General features: G+C 43.8%; 2 protein-coding genes across 4 annotated transcripts; one reads left to right on the top strand and one right to left on the bottom strand.

Moving 5' to 3' along the window:
- Positions 1 to 485: 485 nt before the first annotated feature.
- Positions 486 to 6,952, bottom strand: LOC137260304 (NXPE family member 3-like). The gene is made up of 4 exons (XM_067797986.1): positions 6,906 to 6,952; positions 3,011 to 3,730; positions 1,566 to 1,618; positions 486 to 1,279 (listed from the first exon to the last, which is right to left on the bottom strand). The coding sequence occupies exons 1-4, from the start codon at positions 6,950 to 6,952 to the stop codon at positions 486 to 488; spliced, it is 1,614 nt and encodes a 537-aa protein (XP_067654087.1).
- Positions 6,953 to 9,138: 2,186 nt separating this feature from the next.
- LOC137260178 (uncharacterized) lies at positions 9,139 to 20,141 on the top strand. 3 transcript variants are annotated; one of them, XM_067797872.1, is made up of 4 exons: positions 9,174 to 9,240; positions 12,315 to 12,376; positions 17,102 to 17,117; positions 19,177 to 20,141. In XM_067797872.1, the coding sequence occupies exons 2-4, from the start codon at positions 12,355 to 12,357 to the stop codon at positions 19,607 to 19,609; spliced, it is 471 nt and encodes a 156-aa protein (XP_067653973.1). In that variant the 5' UTR covers positions 9,174 to 9,240; positions 12,315 to 12,354; the 3' UTR covers positions 19,610 to 20,141. The 3 variants fall into 3 exon arrangements, with proteins under 3 accessions (XP_067653974.1, XP_067653973.1, XP_067653972.1); XM_067797873.1 differs by lacking the exon at positions 17,102 to 17,117 and having other exon boundaries at positions 9,139 to 9,240; XM_067797871.1 differs by lacking the exons at positions 9,174 to 9,240; positions 12,315 to 12,376 and having other exon boundaries at positions 16,971 to 17,117.
- The last annotated feature ends 608 nt before the right edge of the window (positions 20,142 to 20,749 follow it).

Below are 20,749 nucleotides of genomic sequence, written 5' to 3'. Positions count from 1 at the left end.
ACCTGTTGTTCATTATGTATATCCTTCCAAAGTGTACACATATAGTTTTCATGTACCCATGTGTATAGCTGGTGTGAACTGTTGCAAAGCGGGTTACTGAGTGTGATGGTCAGTTCTTGTAAGTATTACGTCTCTGGCTACCTTTAAGTAACGGTTACGTCGGTTGATGGTCACTTCATGAAAAGATCACTTCCGGTAAGGGAGTGATCACTTCTTGTAGAAATCACTTTTCTGTGACTGTTACTTCTTGTCAGGGTTGAGTCATGTCACTTTTGCTAATGGCCACATTTCTGTGATTGTTCTTTCGTGCAAGGGTTACTTCTCTGTAAAATGAGACACGTATTTCCCAGTAAGCACGCGAACACAGACAAGAACATACATATCTGAGCATTAATTTGAGGTAACATCACTATTCATTTCAAGCACTCTTGAGATAGATGGATTGATACATCCATGAGTCGACGGAAGAAGTTCATGTCTTGTTTCTAATGTTGTGGATGAAATGACTCAGTGCAAGCATATCCTAGAAACATCTGAGTCATCTTCTCCACCCCATACGCATCTGGGTGCACATCATCCAAGTGTAGGGCCACGCTCATGTCCCAGTAATTAAGGTAGGCCACCTTGTCATACAGACCGCTGAACTCATCCTTTATAATATCCACATACGTAGGACCCCAGTATCCACCTATGAACCGGTTCTTGAGACCAAAGGAATGCGGTCCTTTAATGGCTACCACTACATCCGGGGCCCGCTGAAGCAGGTGCGTTACTGACCGCGCAACAAGGCGGAGGTTGTTTCGGACCACTCTTGGGTGATGGTATTGGAAGTGAGCATACAGATGGATGAGGACGATATCACGTGACCCAGCGGGTACTTCATCAATAGCTACATGGACGGGACGAGCCACGCCACGCCCAGATTCAAAGAAATACAACGGAAGTCCATGTGGACTCCAAGACATTTGAAAGTTACTATCTTTTCTTTCTGCTTCGGTGTATCGGTGCCATTTTTTACCCACCCAGTTCATGGTCACGAAGGTCATGTTGAGTGTTGTGTGAATGTATGAGAACATCTGCCTGACAGTTGAGTCTCCAAACATTAGCAGTCGTCTGTTTGAGAGGCAGTGTTTAAGGGCAGTGTCGTCTGTAGGGTATGTGCACAGAGCGGGCTGCCACCGTCGCTTGTGAAAGAACCCAATGGGAGAGGCCGCGGACCAGGTGTATAGGAAGTCTCGTCTGCTGCACCAGGTGCTTGCTCGCATCGTCTCGCCTTGCTCTGTGGAAACACATGGACGGTAAGAAACAGGCTCATTATCGTTCACAAAGTTGTCAGTGTTTCACATAATCGCCGGGCCGTTTGGGGCAAACGGTTTTATACTGACCGCCATTATATTGCTGGAAAGTGTCTTAATACGGCGATAGATCGACATGGATGAACTATATTTTGCCTTTGATTAAGCCAATTAAGCCATTAAGCCAATCTGTGGGTTTACGTTTTTTGTTTGGTTCTTACAGAAGGTGCACAATCTTACTTTTGGTGACGGTCTGGGATTGCAACATACCTGACTTCACTGTGAGGTGCACCTTTGATTTAAACATGCGTTTGACCTTTCCACTGAAATATAACAAAAGTTTTACTAACACCCCCTCCACACTGAATACTCCGCCATGGGAGACAAAACGTTTGATTTTCGCTCGCTAAGTTGTCACTGTTTGACACTAGCGTCTTGCGAAAACACATGGACGGTGAGAAAGGGACACTCATGTCGACAAAACGTCTGAATATGTTGTCTAAAGGCTGTGACATTAACTGCTTTGGTGTTTTGAACAGAACACTTGTCATCACCACCTTTGTTTGTTTTGTATACCTTGTGTTAACAGGTATAGTTCATGATCCCCTACTTTTTGGCACAATATATTTCCTGCTCGCGATGAATGCAAACGTTGCTGTGCCCACATGGGTTTTCTAGTGTCCCCTGTTACTGCAAACGTTGCTGTGCCCACATGGGTTTTCTAGTGTCCCCTGTTACTGCAAACGTTGCTGTGCCCACATGGGTTTTCTAGTGTCCCCTGTTAATGCAAACGTTGCTGTGCCCACATGGGTTTTCTAGTGTCCCCTGTTAATGCAAACGTTGCTGTGCCCACATGGGTTTTCTAGTGTCCCCTGTTAATGCAAACGTTGCTGTGCCCACATGGGTTTTCTACTGTCCCCTGTTAATGCAAACGTTGCTGTGCCCACATGGGTTTTCTAGTGTCCCCTGTTAATGCAAACGTTGCTGTGCCAACATGGGTTTTCTAGTGTCCCCTGTTAATGCAAACGTTGCTGTGCCCACATGGGTTTTCTAGTGTCCCCTGTTACTGCAAACGTTGCTGTGCCCACATGGGTTTTCTAGTGTCCCCTGTTAATGCAAACGTTGCTGTGCCCACATGGGTTTTCTAGTGTCCCCTGTGGCTGGAATGATGCTGGAATGTTGCTGGAATATTGCTGGAATGCTGCTTGAGCGCCGTAAAAGTAAGCTCATTTACTTTATACTGTTTTCAGAAAAAGCTTGTTTCTTCTTGACAGTTCTAGTAACCTCAATCAAGTGAAACGCTTAACATTTTACGAATCGTAAAAGTATAGTTTGACATTATATAAGCGATATATTTGCACATAAGTTTGCTCGCGTCACCATTCGACGATATAATGGGCACAGCATTTCATTACTCAGCAGTATGGACTAATATATACCCAGCATATATCTAGGAACAAAGAAGTATGACAACATCTAGGGATATACATCTTGTATTCTGTGAAGCCGACGTTTCTACACATAGATTCTACTATCGTTATCACTTGCGTCATCTATGTCCAAACGTCACCTTCACAGAATAAAAGATGTACTCCATAAACATTTTCATCATTCTTCATCAACTCATTTTAAGAATATATATAAGAGTATGCAGATATTTGTATACAAAGGTGCAGGATGCATGTCAGCTTGTGCCCATGGATTGTCCAACTCACATTAAATAGACTTGTTCCAGGATGTTGTCTTTGAAACTTGGGAACTTTTCATACGACAAAGTTGAAACCTTTGTCCAGTCTGAGCACAGCAAACCAGGCGTAGTGGGTCTGACGCAGAACCATGGCAAACCGTAGTTCTCCGCCGTCAAGTTACATAGCTTTTTACCCGAAAACGGCACCGTGGAAGGGTAACCGAGGGTTATTTCCCTTAGCGAATCAAGTTCGAAAACACAGGTCAAGTTCATGGACGTCCGAAAAGCATTTATCAGTTGATACGTCATAGCTAGTGATTCCCTTGTACAGAGGATGTTCACCACGATGGTGCAACTTCCGGTCCACATGGCGCGTAGCATGCCTGTATAACTTCCGTTATGGTGGTCAATGATTTGTCCAGCTGAAGATGAGCCGTTTTGACCATCCATCGACACAGTCAGCACGTCCCCTCCCCGGTGTAAAGGTCTCCGGAAAGCGTCGTACAGTATGATGTTGACTGTCACCGCCTCCCCGAGGTTGAACATTTTCTTGTTGGAGGTGTGCACAACACGGGAATGGACCTCAGAAGGTAGGCGGCTCAGGTCAAAGGTCATTGTCTCCTTCAGCAGTTTGGTCTCGCTTACTTGGGACATGTAGGGAAGAGTGTCAATGCCACCCTTCCACTGAACATGTTGGTTCTCGGCCAGGGTTGAGAGGAAGAACTTCAAACTGCCGCTCTGATTCAATCTGGAATAAATATAACGTGATAGCATAATAGCGTAATGGTGTACCATAGTAATGTACGTCTGTAGTAATAGCGTAAACTTGTATTATACTAATGTGCTTCTGTAGTGATAACGTAATAATGTATTACAGGAGTATAATTCTGAAATAATAACATAGTATTGTATTATAGAAATGTACTTCTGTAGCAATAACGTCATATTGTATTATGGTGATATAATTCTGTAGTAATAACATAATATTGTGTTATAGAAATACAGTTTTGTGGTAATAACGTCATATTATAATGTAGTATGTATACCCTCTGTATGCTGCATTCAGGGTTAGGGTGGAGGTGCACATGGCGTTACAGACAGGCAACTACAATAACCGTGTACACACCTTCTGTATGCTGCATGCAGTTTGTAGACGAGCACCAGGCAGAATAGCGACAAACTAACAAAGACCAGTATGGTAGACATCTTTGACGGGCGTGAAAGCTGCATTGTTGTTGTCTGAAAAGTGTAAGTTAAGGTGTCAAAGACAATTAAAAAACAACGCCTGCTGCTGCTTCTACAACTACGACGACTACGGCTGACGACCCGGGTATGATAACAACAGTTTGTATGATAACAGTTTGTACGAGAACAACCGTTTATATGATATCAACAGTTAGTATAACAATTGGAGTCTACCTACAGATATGGGCACATATATCACGAGCATGGCTTTAATCCGAATTACGACTGACAGTGTAACAGTTGACAAAGGCAAGGTGATATCCTTGGTGTTATTACATCTTTCATCGGCAACCAATGAACTCCGTAGCTTTCTCTGAGGAATCCTTAAACATGATCTGACATCACAGAGATTGCACTTGCATAGTTCAAGTCCTATTCAGTCGACTGAAAACAGTCAGTGGTTGTACACAGCTCAACATCAGACTCAAATACTTTTAACTAACGGTGGAGTTCCACACGGTTCAATATTATGTCATATCTTGTTGACACTGTATACTGGATCGCCCGGCAAGACTCCAGGCAAGCATGGTCTAAATCGATCAACATTTGTATGTTGGTTATAATCAGATATAGATTTGTATGTTGACTACAATCAGATATACATCTGTATGTTGATTACAATCAAATGTACATCTATATGTTGATTCCAATCAGACACATCGGATTCACGACTGGGAGTGCAGATACAAGTATGATGAAGGTAGAGCAATGTTGCTATGTCATCACGCCGTGGATGTTGCGTCATCTACATAAGACCAGTCATAGTAGGAAGCACCGTGCAGTAACCCCAACAGTCTAACGATATTGCCAGCTTGTCACTGAAGATGCCATAATTACTCCATCAGCAACATTGAAGAACTTGGGTGTTCAGTTTGACCAACAGCGGGACATGAAGCACCATGCTGGTCGTGTGTGTCTGCCAGACAACAAGCTCTCGTCACAGAAACTTCAGCAAGATCCCGTCCATATATCATCAAACCTGCTGCACAAAAATTTCCCCTGTTTTATCCAGACTGGACCATTGTTTACATGTCAATACCACTAAACAACAGTTGAGAAGACTTCAAACTCTTCAGTGCAATGCTGCCTGAGTCACGCCTAGTACTGAGAGATCTCAATTGGTTGCCAGCTTCATTCCGCATTCTAGATAAAATCCTTTTGTTGGCTTACAAGTACTTTCACAAACTTGCTCCCCCATACTTCACTAAACTGCTCTGCATCTGAAACCTCTGGGATAAAAAGCAATACCTATTCACCATTCCCAAAAATTAGACCTCAACGGTTGGTGAGAGAACATTCAAACATGCAGCTTCAGAAACGTGGAACTGTGTATATGAAAACCTGAAATCTGCATCTTCAATTGAATCTTTCAAGTCATAATTGAAGACTTTTGTTCTCCCAGACTTACTCTTGGTAAGCGAGCAGATCATAGAACGTTTCTGGTGCGCAAAATGAAATCATAAATTATTTTTATTACTAATAATGATTAGCTCTTGCTTGTTTAAGAAGGGGATCGGGTGGTCAGACTTGCTGACTTGTTTGATACATGTCTAAGGATGTAACCCAATGCTTATGTTCTTGATGTTGATCACCGGATTGTTTGGTCCTGACTTGATTATTTAGAGACTGCCGAAATATTGTTGGAATATTGGCGTCGAAACAGCTTCCAAATCTAACCGATTGATGAGTATAGAATGAAAACTATACCTTCACTGGTATATTACCTGATCCGTGTGCTCGTGGCGTGGTCTGTTTGTTGACTGACACAAGCCTGTGTCACATCCCCTGTGTTGACCGTGTTCAGTGTCCTGGAATATTACCTGATCCGTGTACTTGTAGCGCTTTCAACTGTTTGACGTTTGTATCATATTGGCATCCCCCATGTTGACAGTGTCCAGTGTACTGGGATCAACACCTTGATTCTATGGTCGCGTCAGTAAGTGGTGGCTTTCACCCAGCGGTTGGTGTCTTTTCTTGCCTTCTGTGTAATGGCGGTATCTGTGTGTTAGGTGTCTGATAGCCAGCGGGTGGTGTCTTTCCCCCGTCCAGGGTAAGGACGGCATCTGTGTGACTCTGACATAATTCATGCAGTGTGGATCTCAGCGTACGGGACTATATACTCTAGAAGGTGTTATGTTACAATGTTCTAAGCCGTAGTTAGATTTACTGATTAGTCCGTTCAGCAAACCCCGAGCAGCACGTGCTGGCGGTAAGCGTCCAGTAGTCGGGTCGGGCAGACACGCTGACTTGGTTGATGAATGTCTTTGGATCACAGTTAAGCACATCGATGAACAGGATGTCATTTCATCGGATTATCTGCTCCAAACGTGATTAGTTTCAACGAGCTTAACTGTGTAAAAAAGCTGACACACTGCTCCCTTGTAGCTAATGTCAGCGGCAATACAGCTCTTTGGTAGCTAACTTTAGAGGCAGTACAGCTCTCTCGTATGAAACATTAATCTGACACGGAGTGTACAGAGTGTACACACAGCGAAAAGGGTAACCGCTCGTAGTATAAACACTCTGTACATTCAATGCATAAACACACCATTAAATCTATTTGGTGTTTGTACGTCTCAATCTGTATTCCTGTTTCACTGGCTTCTTGTACAGCTGATGAGCCCAGGCACGTCGTGTTGTCAATATTAAAGAAGTCGTGAACACATGCTATACTTCACCTTGCCACTTCTAAAGGCCCGTCAAGCATCCTCATAGCCTTGACCATGTGGACAATATGTCAGTATGTGGCATGCACTAGTCTGTCTGTGACATGCACTAGTCTGTCTGTGACATGCACTAGTCTGTCTGTGACATGCACTAGTCTGTCTGTGACATGCACTAGTCTGTCTGTGGCATGCACTAGTCTGTATGTGACATGCACTAGTCTGTCTGTGGCATGCACTAGTCTGTATGTGACACGCACTAGTCTGTCTGTGGCATGCACTAGTCTGTCTGTGACATGCACTAGTCTGTCTGTGACATGCACTAGTCTGTCTGTGACATGCACTAGTCTGTCTGTGGCATGCACTAGTCTGTATGTGACACGCACTAGTCTGTATGTGGCATGCACTAGTCTGTATGTGACATGCACTAGTCTGTCTGTGACATGCACTAGTCTGTCTGTGGCATGCACTAGTCTGTCTGTGACATGCACTAGTCTGTCTGTGGCATGCACTAGTCTGTATGTGACACGCACTAGTCTGTATGTGGCATGCACTAGTCTGTCTGTGACATGCACTAGTCTGTCTGTGACATGCACTAGTCTGTCTGTGACATGCACTAGTCTGTCTGTGACATGCACTAGTCTGTCTGTGGCATGCACTAGTCTGTATGTGACACGCACTAGTCTGTATGTGGCATGCACTAGTCTGTCTGTGACATGCACTAGTCTGTCTGTGACATGCACTAGTCTGTCTGTGACATGCACTAGTCTGTCTGTGGCATGCACTAGTCTGAATGTGACACGCACTAGTCTGTATGTGGCATGCACTAGTCTGTATGTGACATGCACTAGTCTGTCTGTGGCATGCACTAGTCTGTATGTGACACGCACTAGTCTGTCAGTGACATGCACTAGTCTGTCAGTGACATTCGCTAGTCTGTTTTGTTTGGGTGTTTGACTCAAACACGGTGCTGCTGTGTTTCACTCGTTTGACTCAAACTCTACTAATGTTAAATCGTTTGGCTTACTGCATTAAACACACACAAAAGTTGCACGCAATGCTAATATTAATGCTATTTATACCATATACAATATACACTATATACAAACAATTAAATGCTAATATACATGCTAAATATATAATATATAACTGTGTAAAAGTTAGTATTAATTGAGATTATGGTATATACAATATACATTACATACAATAAAGTGCTTATATTAATGCTAATTATATTATTTGCTATATACATTATGAGAGAACTTGACGGTGTAGTCATGGTTAACTCTCCTTACTTCAAAAAAGACACGGTACTAATTTATGAATTTTGCGTGCCAAGTTTTACAGTAGCCTAGTTTCTCGCAACGGTTCATGAACACGTGCTCAATGGGAAGGGAGATAATTCTATTTTAGTACTCTACTTTAGAAACCAAAAACAAATAAGATGTTGTGGATTATTCGAACAAAAGTAGATTTTCTTGCAATTATATGTTAACAATTAAATGCTAATATTAATACTAACTGTATTATGGTCTATACATTTGAATGCAAACACCGAAATGCTAATATTATCACTGACACCAACAACTCATGTAATTAATACTACTAATTACATTATATCATTGCTGTTTAGTTAACATACAAGTACTGGTCAGTGCCATTAATAGAGGGCATACACTTTAACTGTGTAGTACCCAAGTGCACGTACAACACGTTGTTGACAGGATTAGTTCCGCGAATGCAGGATAACTGTAATACTGACTGAATAAAACAACTGCACAACACAGATTTACTTGCAGTCTGAAAGGCTAAATCCTCCTCAAAATAATGAATATAAACAAATAGGTGAAAGTATGATCTATGCAATAAGTCTGATTGTTATAGTTTCCAGTAATGATTGCTGTGATTGGATGAAACAGCGCTGGCACGTATACCGTACTATCCATCGTAATCTCAGTATTGGAAGACGCCGAACAAGAGGACCACCATCACTGAGTCACCATCAGTCAATTGAAACACACATCACACACTCTGTATTTTGATATTACGCGAAACACTTGCTTTACTATGCTTTCATAGGGTGCGATCGCTTGTTTGGATCAAAAGTTTAAAATTTGCTTTTTAATCCAGGCAGTGTTTAATTAATATCCAGGTGTATTTCTCGCCATCACCAACAGTGGGCCGAGCTATCGATCTCGTCACGACCCACTGATGTACACCATACCCATAAGCTGCTGGGCTTAGCAACAAGTTAGAATCAATTTTCAACAGCTGTTCCACACCGTGACGTCGCGGCGCACGCGCACAACTTGAGTTGCCAACTGTGATAATGTGAGTGTTCCGGATGCATGTAAGTAGTTTTATTCTAATGACTATTTATCAAAGCATAATTATACGGTAATGACGATTAAACCAACGTGTCAGTATTTAACAGGGGTTTCAATTTTAAGATGGGCTGATGTGTCAAGCTAAGCTTAGGTAACAGATTGCTGACAAATATCGATTAGGAAAGATGTTGAATAGTCCTCATCCATAGCTCGTTTTGCAACTCCGTTCTAGTTAGGGAAGAATTCATTTTACTGAAAACCTGAGGGAATCGCCATGACCATGTACTTCAACAGTCCAGTCCCAATAGTGTTAATATTCTAGAATAATAACAGTGCTTCTCCACTTTGAACGCTTTTATTCATTCATTCATTCATTCATTCATTCATTCATTCATTCATTCATTCATTCATTCATTCATTCATTCATTCATTCATTCATTCAATCAATCTTTATTCTGGTTTCAAATACCCACGGTGGTACATCGGCATTTCATGCATATTACACATAGATTTGTTAAAATGTGTATAGTGTGTCAAAGTATCTGTTGTGTTGGTCGATAGGTCTATCATCGTATCTGTTCTACTGATCGCTTCATGTGTGTCACACTGTGTCAACGTATCTCTGTGTGTCACACTGTGTCAACGTATCTGTTGTGTTAATCACTCGGTGTGCGTCACAATGTGTCAACGTATCTGCGTGTGTGTCACACTGTGTCAACGTATCTGTTGTGTTAATCACTCGATGTGTGTCAGACTGTGTCAACGTATCTGCTGTGTTAATCACTCGGTGTGTGTCACACTGTGTCAACGTATCTGCTGTGTTAATCACTCGGTGTGTGTCACACTGCCTCCCCTCTTCAGTAGGGGTAGGCTGGTTTTGCTGAATGAATCACTATGTCGAAGCTTCGAATGTCAAGCAGATTTGTTATGTATCAGCTACTACGTATTAGATGTTTACTGTCTCAGGGTCTCAGGTCTCAGGTCTCAGGGTCTCAGGTCTCAGGTCTCAGGGTCTCAGGGTCTCAGGGTCTCAGGTCTCAGGGTCTCAGGGTCTCAGGGTCTCAGGTCTCAGGTCTCAGGTCTCAGGGTCTCAGGTCTCAGGGTCTCAGGGTCTCAGGGTCTCAGGTCTCAGGTCTCAGGGTCTCAGGGTCTCAGGTCTCAGGTCTCAGGGTCTCAGGTCTCAGGGTCTCAGGGTCTCAGGGTCTCAGGTCTCAGGGTCTCAGGGTCTCAGGTCTCAGGGTCTCAGGGTCTCAGGTCTCAGGTCTCAGGTCTCAGGGCCTCAGGTCTCAGGTCTCAGGGTCTCAGAGTCTCAGGTCTCAGGTCTCAGGGTCTCAGGTCTCAGGGTCTCAGGGTCTCAGGTCTCAGGGTCTCAGGGTCTCAGGGTCTCAGGTCTCAGGTCTCAGGGTCTCAGAGTCTCAGGTCTCAGGTCTCAGGGTCTCAGGGTCTCAGGGTCTCAGGTCTCAGGGTCTCAGGGTCTCAGGGTCTCAGATCTCAGGTCTCAGGGTCTCAGAGTCTCAGGTCTCAGGTCTCAGGGTCTCAGGTCTCAGGTCTCAGGGTCTCAGGTCTCAGGTCTCAGGGTCTCAAGTCTCAGGTCACAGGGTCTCAGGCTCTCAGGTCTCAGGTCTCAGGGTACAGGGTCTCAGGTCATAGGGTCTCAGGTCTCAGGTCTCAGGTCTCAGGGTCTCAGGTCTCAGGGTCTCAGGGTCTCAGGGTCTCAGGTCTCAGGGTCTCAAGTCTCAGGTCACAGGGTCTCAGGGTCTCAGGGTCTCAGGTCTCAGGGTCTCAATTCTCAGGTCACAGGGTCTCAGGGTCTCAGGTCTCAGGTCTCAGGTCTCAGGGTCTAGGGTCTAGGGTCTAGGGTCTCAGGTCTCAGGTCTCAGGGTCTCAGGTCTCAGGTCTCAGGTCTCAGGTCTCAGGGTCTCAAGTCTCAGGTCACAGGGTCTCAGGTCTCAGGTCTCAGGGTCTCAAGTCTCAGGTCACAGGGTCTCAGGTCTCAGGTCTCAGGGTCTCAAGTCTCAGGTCACAGGGTCTCAGGGTCTCAGGTCTCAGGTCTCACCCTGTCTCGTTCCCCTCCTTACCATTTGCAATATCTGGTTTTAAATACTTGCTGTTACAAAGTACACTTTCTACCATTCTCTGCTGGCTGCCATTCGACCCTCAGCTGGCTACCCTATCACGCCCTGCTGACTATCCTATCATTCTCTGCTGGCTGCCCTTCCACCCTCAGCTGGCTACCATCCCACACTCCTCTGGCTGGCCTACCATTCTCTACTGGCCACCATTCGACCCTCATCTGGCTGTTCAACCATTCTCTGCTGGCTACCACTCGACCCTCATCTGGCTACCCTACCACTCTCAGTTGGCTACCATTCGACCCTCATCTGGCTGTTCAACCATTCTCTGCTGGCTACCACTCGACCTTCATCTGCCTACCCTACCATTCTCTGCTGGCTACCGTTCGACCCTCATCTGGCTGTTCAACCATTCTCTGCTGGCTACCACTCGACCTTCATCTGCCTACCCTACCATTCTCTGCTGGCTACCGTTCGACCCTCATCTGGCTGTTCAACCATTCTCTGCTGGCTACCACTCAGCCCTCATCTGGCTGGCCTACCACTCTCAGTTGGCTACCATTCGACCCTCATTTGGATACCCTATCACTCTCAGAAGGCTACCCTACCACTCTCAGTTGGCTACCATTCGACCCTCATCTGGTTACCCTATCACTCTCAGTTGGCTACCATTCGACCCTCATCGGGCTACCCTATCACTCTCAGTTGGCTACCCTACCACTCTCAGTTGGCTACCATTCGACCCTCATCGAGCTACACTATCACTCTCAGTTGGTTGCCCTACCACTCTCAGTTGGCTACCCTACCACTCTCAGCTGACTATCCTACCACTCTCAGCTGACTATCCTACCACTCTCAGCTGACTGGTAACATGTATGGTATTAGGTATCGAAGTAGTGCTGTGATCTGAGTTTAGCTATTGGAAATGATATGCCTGTGTGGCTTTTTTGGGGTTTTTTCGGATGTCTTTTTCTAAGCACATACAAAAACGGAAAAGAGGTAACATATTTAATCTCTCCTTCCAGTGAATCCAAGCAACTCCGAGTCTGAATAACGCGTTAATGGATGCCGGAAGCTATGATGACAGGTAGGAAGGAGTACAACATAGTGCATGTAACAATAGTCTGGTAACTGGTAACCAGAACGTATAACTATAGCATGGTAACAGGGCGGTAGAACTATAGCATGGTAACAGGGCGGTAGAACTATAGCATGGTAGCAGGGCGGTAGAACTATAGCATGATAACAGGACGGGAGAACTATATCATGGTAACAGGACGGTAGAACTATAGCATGGCAACAGGACGGTAAAACTATAGCATGGTAACAGGACGGTAAAACTATAGCATGGTAACAGGACGGTAGAACTATAGCATGGTAACAGGACGGTAGAACTATAGTATGGCAACAGGGCGGTAGAACTATAGTATGGCAACAGGGCGGTAGAACTATAGCATGGTAACAGGACGGTAGAACTATAGCATGGCAACAGGGCGGTAGAACTATAGCATGGTAACAGGACGGTAGAACTATAGCATGGTAACAGGGCGGTAGAACTATAGCATGGTAACAGGACGGCAGAACTATATCATGGTAACAAGAACTATATCATGGTAACAGGACGGCAGAACTATATCATGGTAACAGAACGGTAGCACTATATCATGGTAACAGGACGGTAGAACTATAGTATGGTAACAGGACGGTGGAACTATAGCATGGCAACAGGACGGTAGAACTATAGCATGGTAACAGGACGGTAGAACTATAGCATGGTAACAGGGCGGTAGAACTATAGCATGGTAACAGGGCGGTAGAACTATAGCATGGTAACAGGACGGTAGAACTATATCATGGTAACAGGACGGCAGAACTATATCATGGTAACAAGAACTATATCATGGCAACAGGACGGCAGAACTATATCATGGTAACAGGACGGTAGAACTATAGCATGGCAACAGGACGGTAGAACTATAGCATGGTAACAGGACGGTAGAACTATAGCATGGTAACAGGGCGGTAGAACTATAGCATGGTAACAGGGCTGTAGATCTATAGCATGGTAACAGGGCGGTAGAACTATAGCATGGCAAACAGAAACCAGGGATCTATAACTATTTGATGGTATCTGGTAGCCAGAACCGATATCTGTTGGATGGTGACCGGCAACTAGGTCTCCACGGTTTTCATACACATTTAGTATCATTGTAACCTGTTGCTGTAACTGTTCCACGGATTTCCACACATATACAGCAACGCTGTAACCTGCTGTAGAGGCTGTTCCACGCTTTAAACACATGTACAGTAACAGTGTAAGCTGCTGTAGAGGCTGGACATAGACACACACTAGCTATGCATCTGTAAGCTTAGACACATACACTAGCCATGTAGATGTGAACGTAGACACACACATACACCAGCCATGCAGATATAAACATAGACAAACACATACACTAACCAGGCAGATGTGAACGTAGACACACACATACACTAACCGTGTAGATGTAAACATAGACAAACACATACACTAGCCATGCAGATATAAACATAGACACACACATACACTAGACAGGCAGATGTGAACGTAGACACACACATACACTAGCCATGCAGATGTGAACGTAGACACACACATACACTAGCCATGCAGATATAAACATAGACACACACATACACTAGCCATGCAGATATAAACATAGACACACACATACACTAGACAGGCAGATGTGAACGTAGACACACACATACACTAGCCATGCAGATGTGAACGTAGACACACACATACACTAGACAGGCAGATGTGAACGTAGACACACACATACACTAGCCATGCAGATGTGAACGTAGACACACACATACACTAACCGTGTAGATGTGAACGTAGACACACACATACACTAGCCATGTAGATGTGAACGTAGACACACACATACACTAGCCAGGCAGATGTGAACGTAGACACACACATACACTAGCCATGCAGATATAAACATAGACAAACACATACACGAGCCATGCAGATGTGAACATAGACACACACATACACTAGCCATGCAGATATAAACATAGACACACACATACACTAGCCATTCAGATGTGAACGTAGACACACACATACACTAGCCATGTAGATGTGAACGTAGACACACACATACACTAGCCATGCAGATGTGAACGTAGACACACACATACACTAGCCATGTAGATGTGAACGTAGACACACACATACACTAGCCATGTAGATGTGAACGTAGACACACACATACACTAGCCATGTAGATGTGAACGTAGACAAACACATACACTAACCAGGCAGATGTGAACGTAGACACACACATACACTAGCCATGCAGATATAAACATAGACACACACATACACTAGCCAGGCAGATATAAACATAGACACACACATACACTAGCCAGGCAGATGTGAACGTAGACACACACATACACTAGACAGGCAGATGTGAACGTAGACACACACATACACTAGCCATGCAGATGTGAACGTAGACACACACATACACTAGCCATGCAGATATAAACATAGACACACACATACACTAGCCATGCAGATATAAACATAGACACACACATACACTAGCCAGGCAGATGTGAACGTAGACACACACATACACTAGCCATGCAGATGTGAACGTAGACACACACATACACTAGCCAGGCAGATATAAACATAGACACACACATACACTAGCCAGGCAGATGTGAACGTAGACACACACATACACTAGCCGTGTAGATGTGAACATAGACACACACATGCACTAGCCAGGCAGATGTGAACGTAGACACACACATACACTAGCCATGTAGATGTGAACGTAGACACACACATACACTAGCCGTGTAGATGTGAACATAGACACACACATGCACTAGCCAGGCAGATGTGAACGTAGACACACACATACACTAGCCATGTAGATGTGAACATAGACGCACACAAACACTAGCCATTCAGATGTAAGAATAGACACACACATACACTAGCCAGGCAAATGTGAACATAGACACACACATGTACTAGCCATGCAATTGTAAGCATACGCACATACACTAGCCAGGCAGATGTGAACGTAGACACACACATACACTAGCCATGTAGATGTGAACGTAGACACACATATACACTAACCATGCAGATGTAAGCATAGACAAACACATACACTAGCCATGCAGATGTAAACATAGACACACACATACACTAGCCATGAAGCTGTGAACATAGACACACACATATACACTAGTCATGCAGATGTAAGCATAGACACACACACACACACACACACACACACAGACACACTAGCAATGCAGCTGAAAACATAGACACACACATACACTAGCCATGTAGATGTGAACATAGACGCACACAAACACTAGCCATTCAGATGTAAGAATAGACACACACATACACTAGCCAGGCAAATGTGAACATAGACACACGCATGTACTAGCCATGCAATTGTAAGCATAGGCACATACACTAGCCAGGCAGATGTGAACGTAGACACACACATACACTAGCCATGTAGATGTGAACGTAAACACACACATACACTAACCATGCAGATGTAAGCATAGACAAACACATACACTAGCCATGCAGATGTAAACATAGACACACACATACACTAGCCATGAAGCTGTGAACATAGACACATACATATACACTAGCCATGCAGATGTAAGCATAGACACACACACACACACACAGACACACTAGCAATGCAGCTGTAAACATAGACACACACATACACTAGGCATGCAGATGTGAACACAGACACACACATACACTAGCCAGACAGATATAAACACAGACACACACATACACTAGCCAGGCAGATGTGAACGTAGACACACACATACACTAGCCAGACAGATATAAACACAGACACACACATACACTAGCCAGGCAGATGTGAACGTAGACACACACATACACTAGCCAGACAGATATAAACACAGACACACACATACACTAGCCAGGCAGATGTGAACGCAGACACACACATACACTAGCCATGTAGATGTGAACGTAGACACACACATACACTAACCATGCAGATGTAAGCATAGACACACACACAATAGCCATGCAGCTGTGAGCTTAGATACCCAGACGCTAGCTCTCTAGCCGTGAAGCTGTGACCTCAGATACTCACAAAAAGTTATCACACACATTTATTCTGACAAGCGCAATTACACCGCATACATAAAACAGTCAAGGAAACATTTGAAGTCGTTTATGCATGGTTGAAACGATATAACAGTGTATAAAATTAATATCTGGCGTATTTAAGAGATGCTTGAACTTTTCAAGTGACGAGGAGATGTTAAAGATGGGAGTCTTTCGACTTACATATTCTATTCCTGTGTTGTATGACACATGTAACAACTCCGAATACCTTTAACTCGTCTTATATGACACAAGCTGAGATATTCCTCGTCTGATATAATTCCTATTCTAGTCATATGAAATATGATGTTTTACTGAAATCTCTGTGCTCTCTACTCGTGACATTTACGACACACGTTATATTTGGGATAACACTTTGTCAGTAAACTACACATTCTAGCTTGCGGCTAGTTGCCTGACCCTGGGTGTGTGGGTTCGAATCCCGGATGACACTCAACCCAATGAATGTAAAAGACACTGTAGTTTGCTGAAAAAGCGTGACCCCACTTATCTCGTCTCACACATAAATGACATTTACTGATTGGCTGAGAACTCTTCTGTTATTTGCCATGTACCACGCAAGTAACATCTTCTATGAACCCGGCTGGGAAGGACGAAGTTGGACACAGTAGGTGGATTCCAAATATTTCACACAATGTCTTACGGTGGTACTTTGGTAACTGACATATTCTTTTCGCTCTGGTAGTTCCCTTACTATCTGAACCATGCCTTTGTTTCTTCTTGTGTTACTTTACGGCACACTGTTGTGTCCATCTTGTGACTACTCCACACCTTGTATTATTGTGTCCCTCTTGTTCTTGACAATCAATGTACAACCCAGTTTTCCTCTCTGTTTGTATCTCCCTGGTCATGTAGATCCCTGTTTTCCTTCTATTTTCTGTGCCCTGTGTTATGTACAACCCTGTCTTCCGATATGTTCGTGTTTCTTGTGCTTTGTAGAACACTGTCTTCCGATATGTTTGTGTTTCTTGTGTTATGTAGAATACGGTTTTCTCTCTTTTTGTCTCCTATATGATGCTAACCCATATTCACATTTTGCGCGATTCCGGCCTGTCTTCCATTCTACTTGGCATCTAAAAAGTGGTTCATCTATGATTTTCTCCAGTCGAGATTGAAGGACTTTCTTGCTTTGCGCATAACATGAAGGTAACTGGGTTTTTTGCCCTTAAATGACCTGACATGTTGACGATTGCCTTCTTATAACACCGGGGCAATTGTGACGTTAGGCAAGTGCCTCAGACGTCACGCTACTCTCACAAGGAGGGAAACCCGCTAAAAGAAAATTTCTCAGAAAGCACTGCATCAGTAGCTACAGACATCCGGTTGTGGTGTCACCTTAAAGATGTGTGGGGAAAAGATAACTCCCCATCGTCAGTCGTCCCTCTCATCTGTTTTTCATCCTGTGTCAGCCTCAGTCATACAGAAAATACGTGGGACACTTCAAGCATCTAAACCTTTGTAATTGATGCCCGCCGATATCTAGAGAGTCTCAGAATGAGAAGTTACTAATTGTAAATGCAAACCATAGACTTCGAGGATCGCGGTATTTATAAGACACGTCCTACTTCACTTTTTATTTATGAAATTAAGATGAGCTGAGAAATTCATCACACCTCTCAAAACACAATTAAACCTCAAAGATGAACACATATTTGCTAACACAGATGGAGGACCAGAGTGGAGTGTTGAAAACACAGATAAAGATGTGAACACTACATTAGTTAGATAGGTTGACACATATGAGTATAAGATTCAACAGATAGGTGAACACACAGAGGAACACATCATTAATGAGGCATGTGAACATAAAGAACACACACATTAATTAAAACAGCAATAGTCAAGATTCAACTGAAAAGGGAACACAGATGGACATAGTATTTAACGGGCAGGTGAACAAAAGGTTAAACGGATAAGCTAATGACACTAGCATGTACACTGACAGTAACTGTAGACATATGACAGTAAAACTAGGATGTACACTGACAGTTGCTGTAGACATGTGACAGTAAGAATAGGATGTACACTGACAGTAGTTGTAGACATATGAGAGGAGAAAAGGATGTACACTGACAGCAACTGTAGACGTGTGACAGTAAGACTAGGATGTACACTGACAGCAACTGTAGACCTGTGACAGTAAGACTAGGATGTACACTGACAGTAACTGTAGACATATGACAGTAAGACAAGGATGTACAATGACAGTAACTGTAGACGTGTGATAGTAAGTGTTTTCTGACTATCTGTTTTCTACAGAGGCAGGGTTGGATGGTAATCAATGTTTTCTGACTATCTGTTTTCTACGGAGGCAGGATTGGATGGTAATCAATGTTTTCTGACTATCTGTTTTCTACAGAGGCAGGGTTGGACGGTAATCAATGTTTTCTGACTATCTGTTTTCTACAGAGGCAGGGTTGGACGGTAATCAATGTTTTCTGACTATCTGTTTTCTACAGAGGCAGGGTTGGACGGTAATCAATGTTTTCTGACTATCTGTTTTCTACAGAGGCAGGGTTGGACGGTAATCAATGTTTTCTGACTATCTGTTTTCTACGGAGGCAGGGTTGCAGGGTAATTCACGTGTACAGACTATCTGATTGCTACAGTTACAGGGTTGGAGGATTCTCCACATGTACTGACTGTATGTTTGTGTTTTGCTACAGTTACAGGGTTGGAGGATTCTCCTTGTCCCATCTCATCGCAGCCTTCATTGTGACAGCAGTGTTCGCCTTCGTAGTGTACCTTCTGTGGGACTGTTCGTGCAAACGGAAGGAGGATCAGGAACGACAACGTCTCAGTCCAGGGTCCCAGAGGATTGACACGAAGACTATGTACGCCCTGGAGCTGGAGCCTGGCATTGTTCTGCTTCAGAGTCAAGACGGCGAGTTCTTCAGGATCCTTCACGAGTACGACGCTGTCAAACACGCACGTGATTATGGAACAGCGCCTCCTGGTGGTGTGGCTTTACAAGGGCAGACGATCCACTATATTCCCAACTACACCCGTGCTCACATGCAGACCCAAGCGTCTGCCCCCCAACCCCCTGAGGAGCTGATGGTGTGGGACGGCCAGACTTCTCCCCCACCCTATCAGTAACAGAAAACACCTGCCGTAGTTTCGTACCTTTATTCGCCTCATTTGCTAAATCCGCTATATCGTGTCCTCTTTTGAAAGGTAGACTTTACCCTAAGAATGATTTATAAATGATTTTACAGATATGAAATCCTCAGAACTCGGGCTAGAGAAAATGTACCGCCGTTTCAATGTAATAACGTATAAAATTACGGTGATATGTAAAATCCAGGATGTTAATTGAATTGTAACTTGCCTGTAACTGACTAACTGACTTGTATCTGACTGACTTGTAAGTGGTTTGTAACTGAGTAACTGACTTGTATCTGACTAACCGGATTGTATCTGACTTGTAACTGGCTTATAATTGACTAGCTCACTTGTGTCTGACTAACTGACTTGTATCTGTCTAACTGAATTGTAACTAGCTTGTAACTGACTAACTGTCTTGTATCCCACTACCTGACTTGTATCTGACCAACTGTGGAATAAAAAAAGTGATACTCTTGGTCACGTGTAATCAAACACAGGTGATCAAACATCACGGACACATACATATATCGAGTTGTGTCATTACACTGGCGAATCTCGGCCCTGTACGTGAGTAGCATGCCAACAGTGAACTCTTCCTTCCTGCAGGGCTGTACTTTCATTGCACATTCAGATGCAGAGATGTCAGGGTTTACACGACTGATATGTCTTCAGTGTTATCCTACAAGTGTACAGTGTGTCATGTACGATATTGTCGATATCGGATGTTCAGCTTGAAGATAATACACATATATGATGTAGCATAAGCAGTATTCCAGTACTCTAGTACAGCACTAAGCAGTATTCCAGTACACTAGTACGACACTAAGCAGTATTCCAGTACACTAGTACGGCACTAAGCAGTATTCCAGTACACTAGTACAACACTAAACAGTATTCCAGTACACTAGTACAACACTAAACAGTATTCCAATACACTAGTACGGCACTAAGCAGTATTCCAGTACACTAGTGCGACACTAAGCAGTATTCCAGTACACTAGTACAACACTAAGCAGTATTCCAGTACACTAGTACTGCACTAAGCAGTATTCCAGTACACTAGTACAACACTAAGCAGTATTCCAGTACACTAGTACGACACTAAGCAGTATTCCAGTACACTATTACGGC

The sequence above is a fragment of the Haliotis asinina genome, chromosome 13, assembly GCF_037392515.1.
Source record: "Haliotis asinina isolate JCU_RB_2024 chromosome 13, JCU_Hal_asi_v2, whole genome shotgun sequence".
Classification (NCBI taxonomy): Eukaryota; Metazoa; Mollusca; class Gastropoda; order Lepetellida; family Haliotidae; genus Haliotis; species Haliotis asinina.
This window is presented reverse-complemented; position numbering and strand designations above follow the sequence as displayed.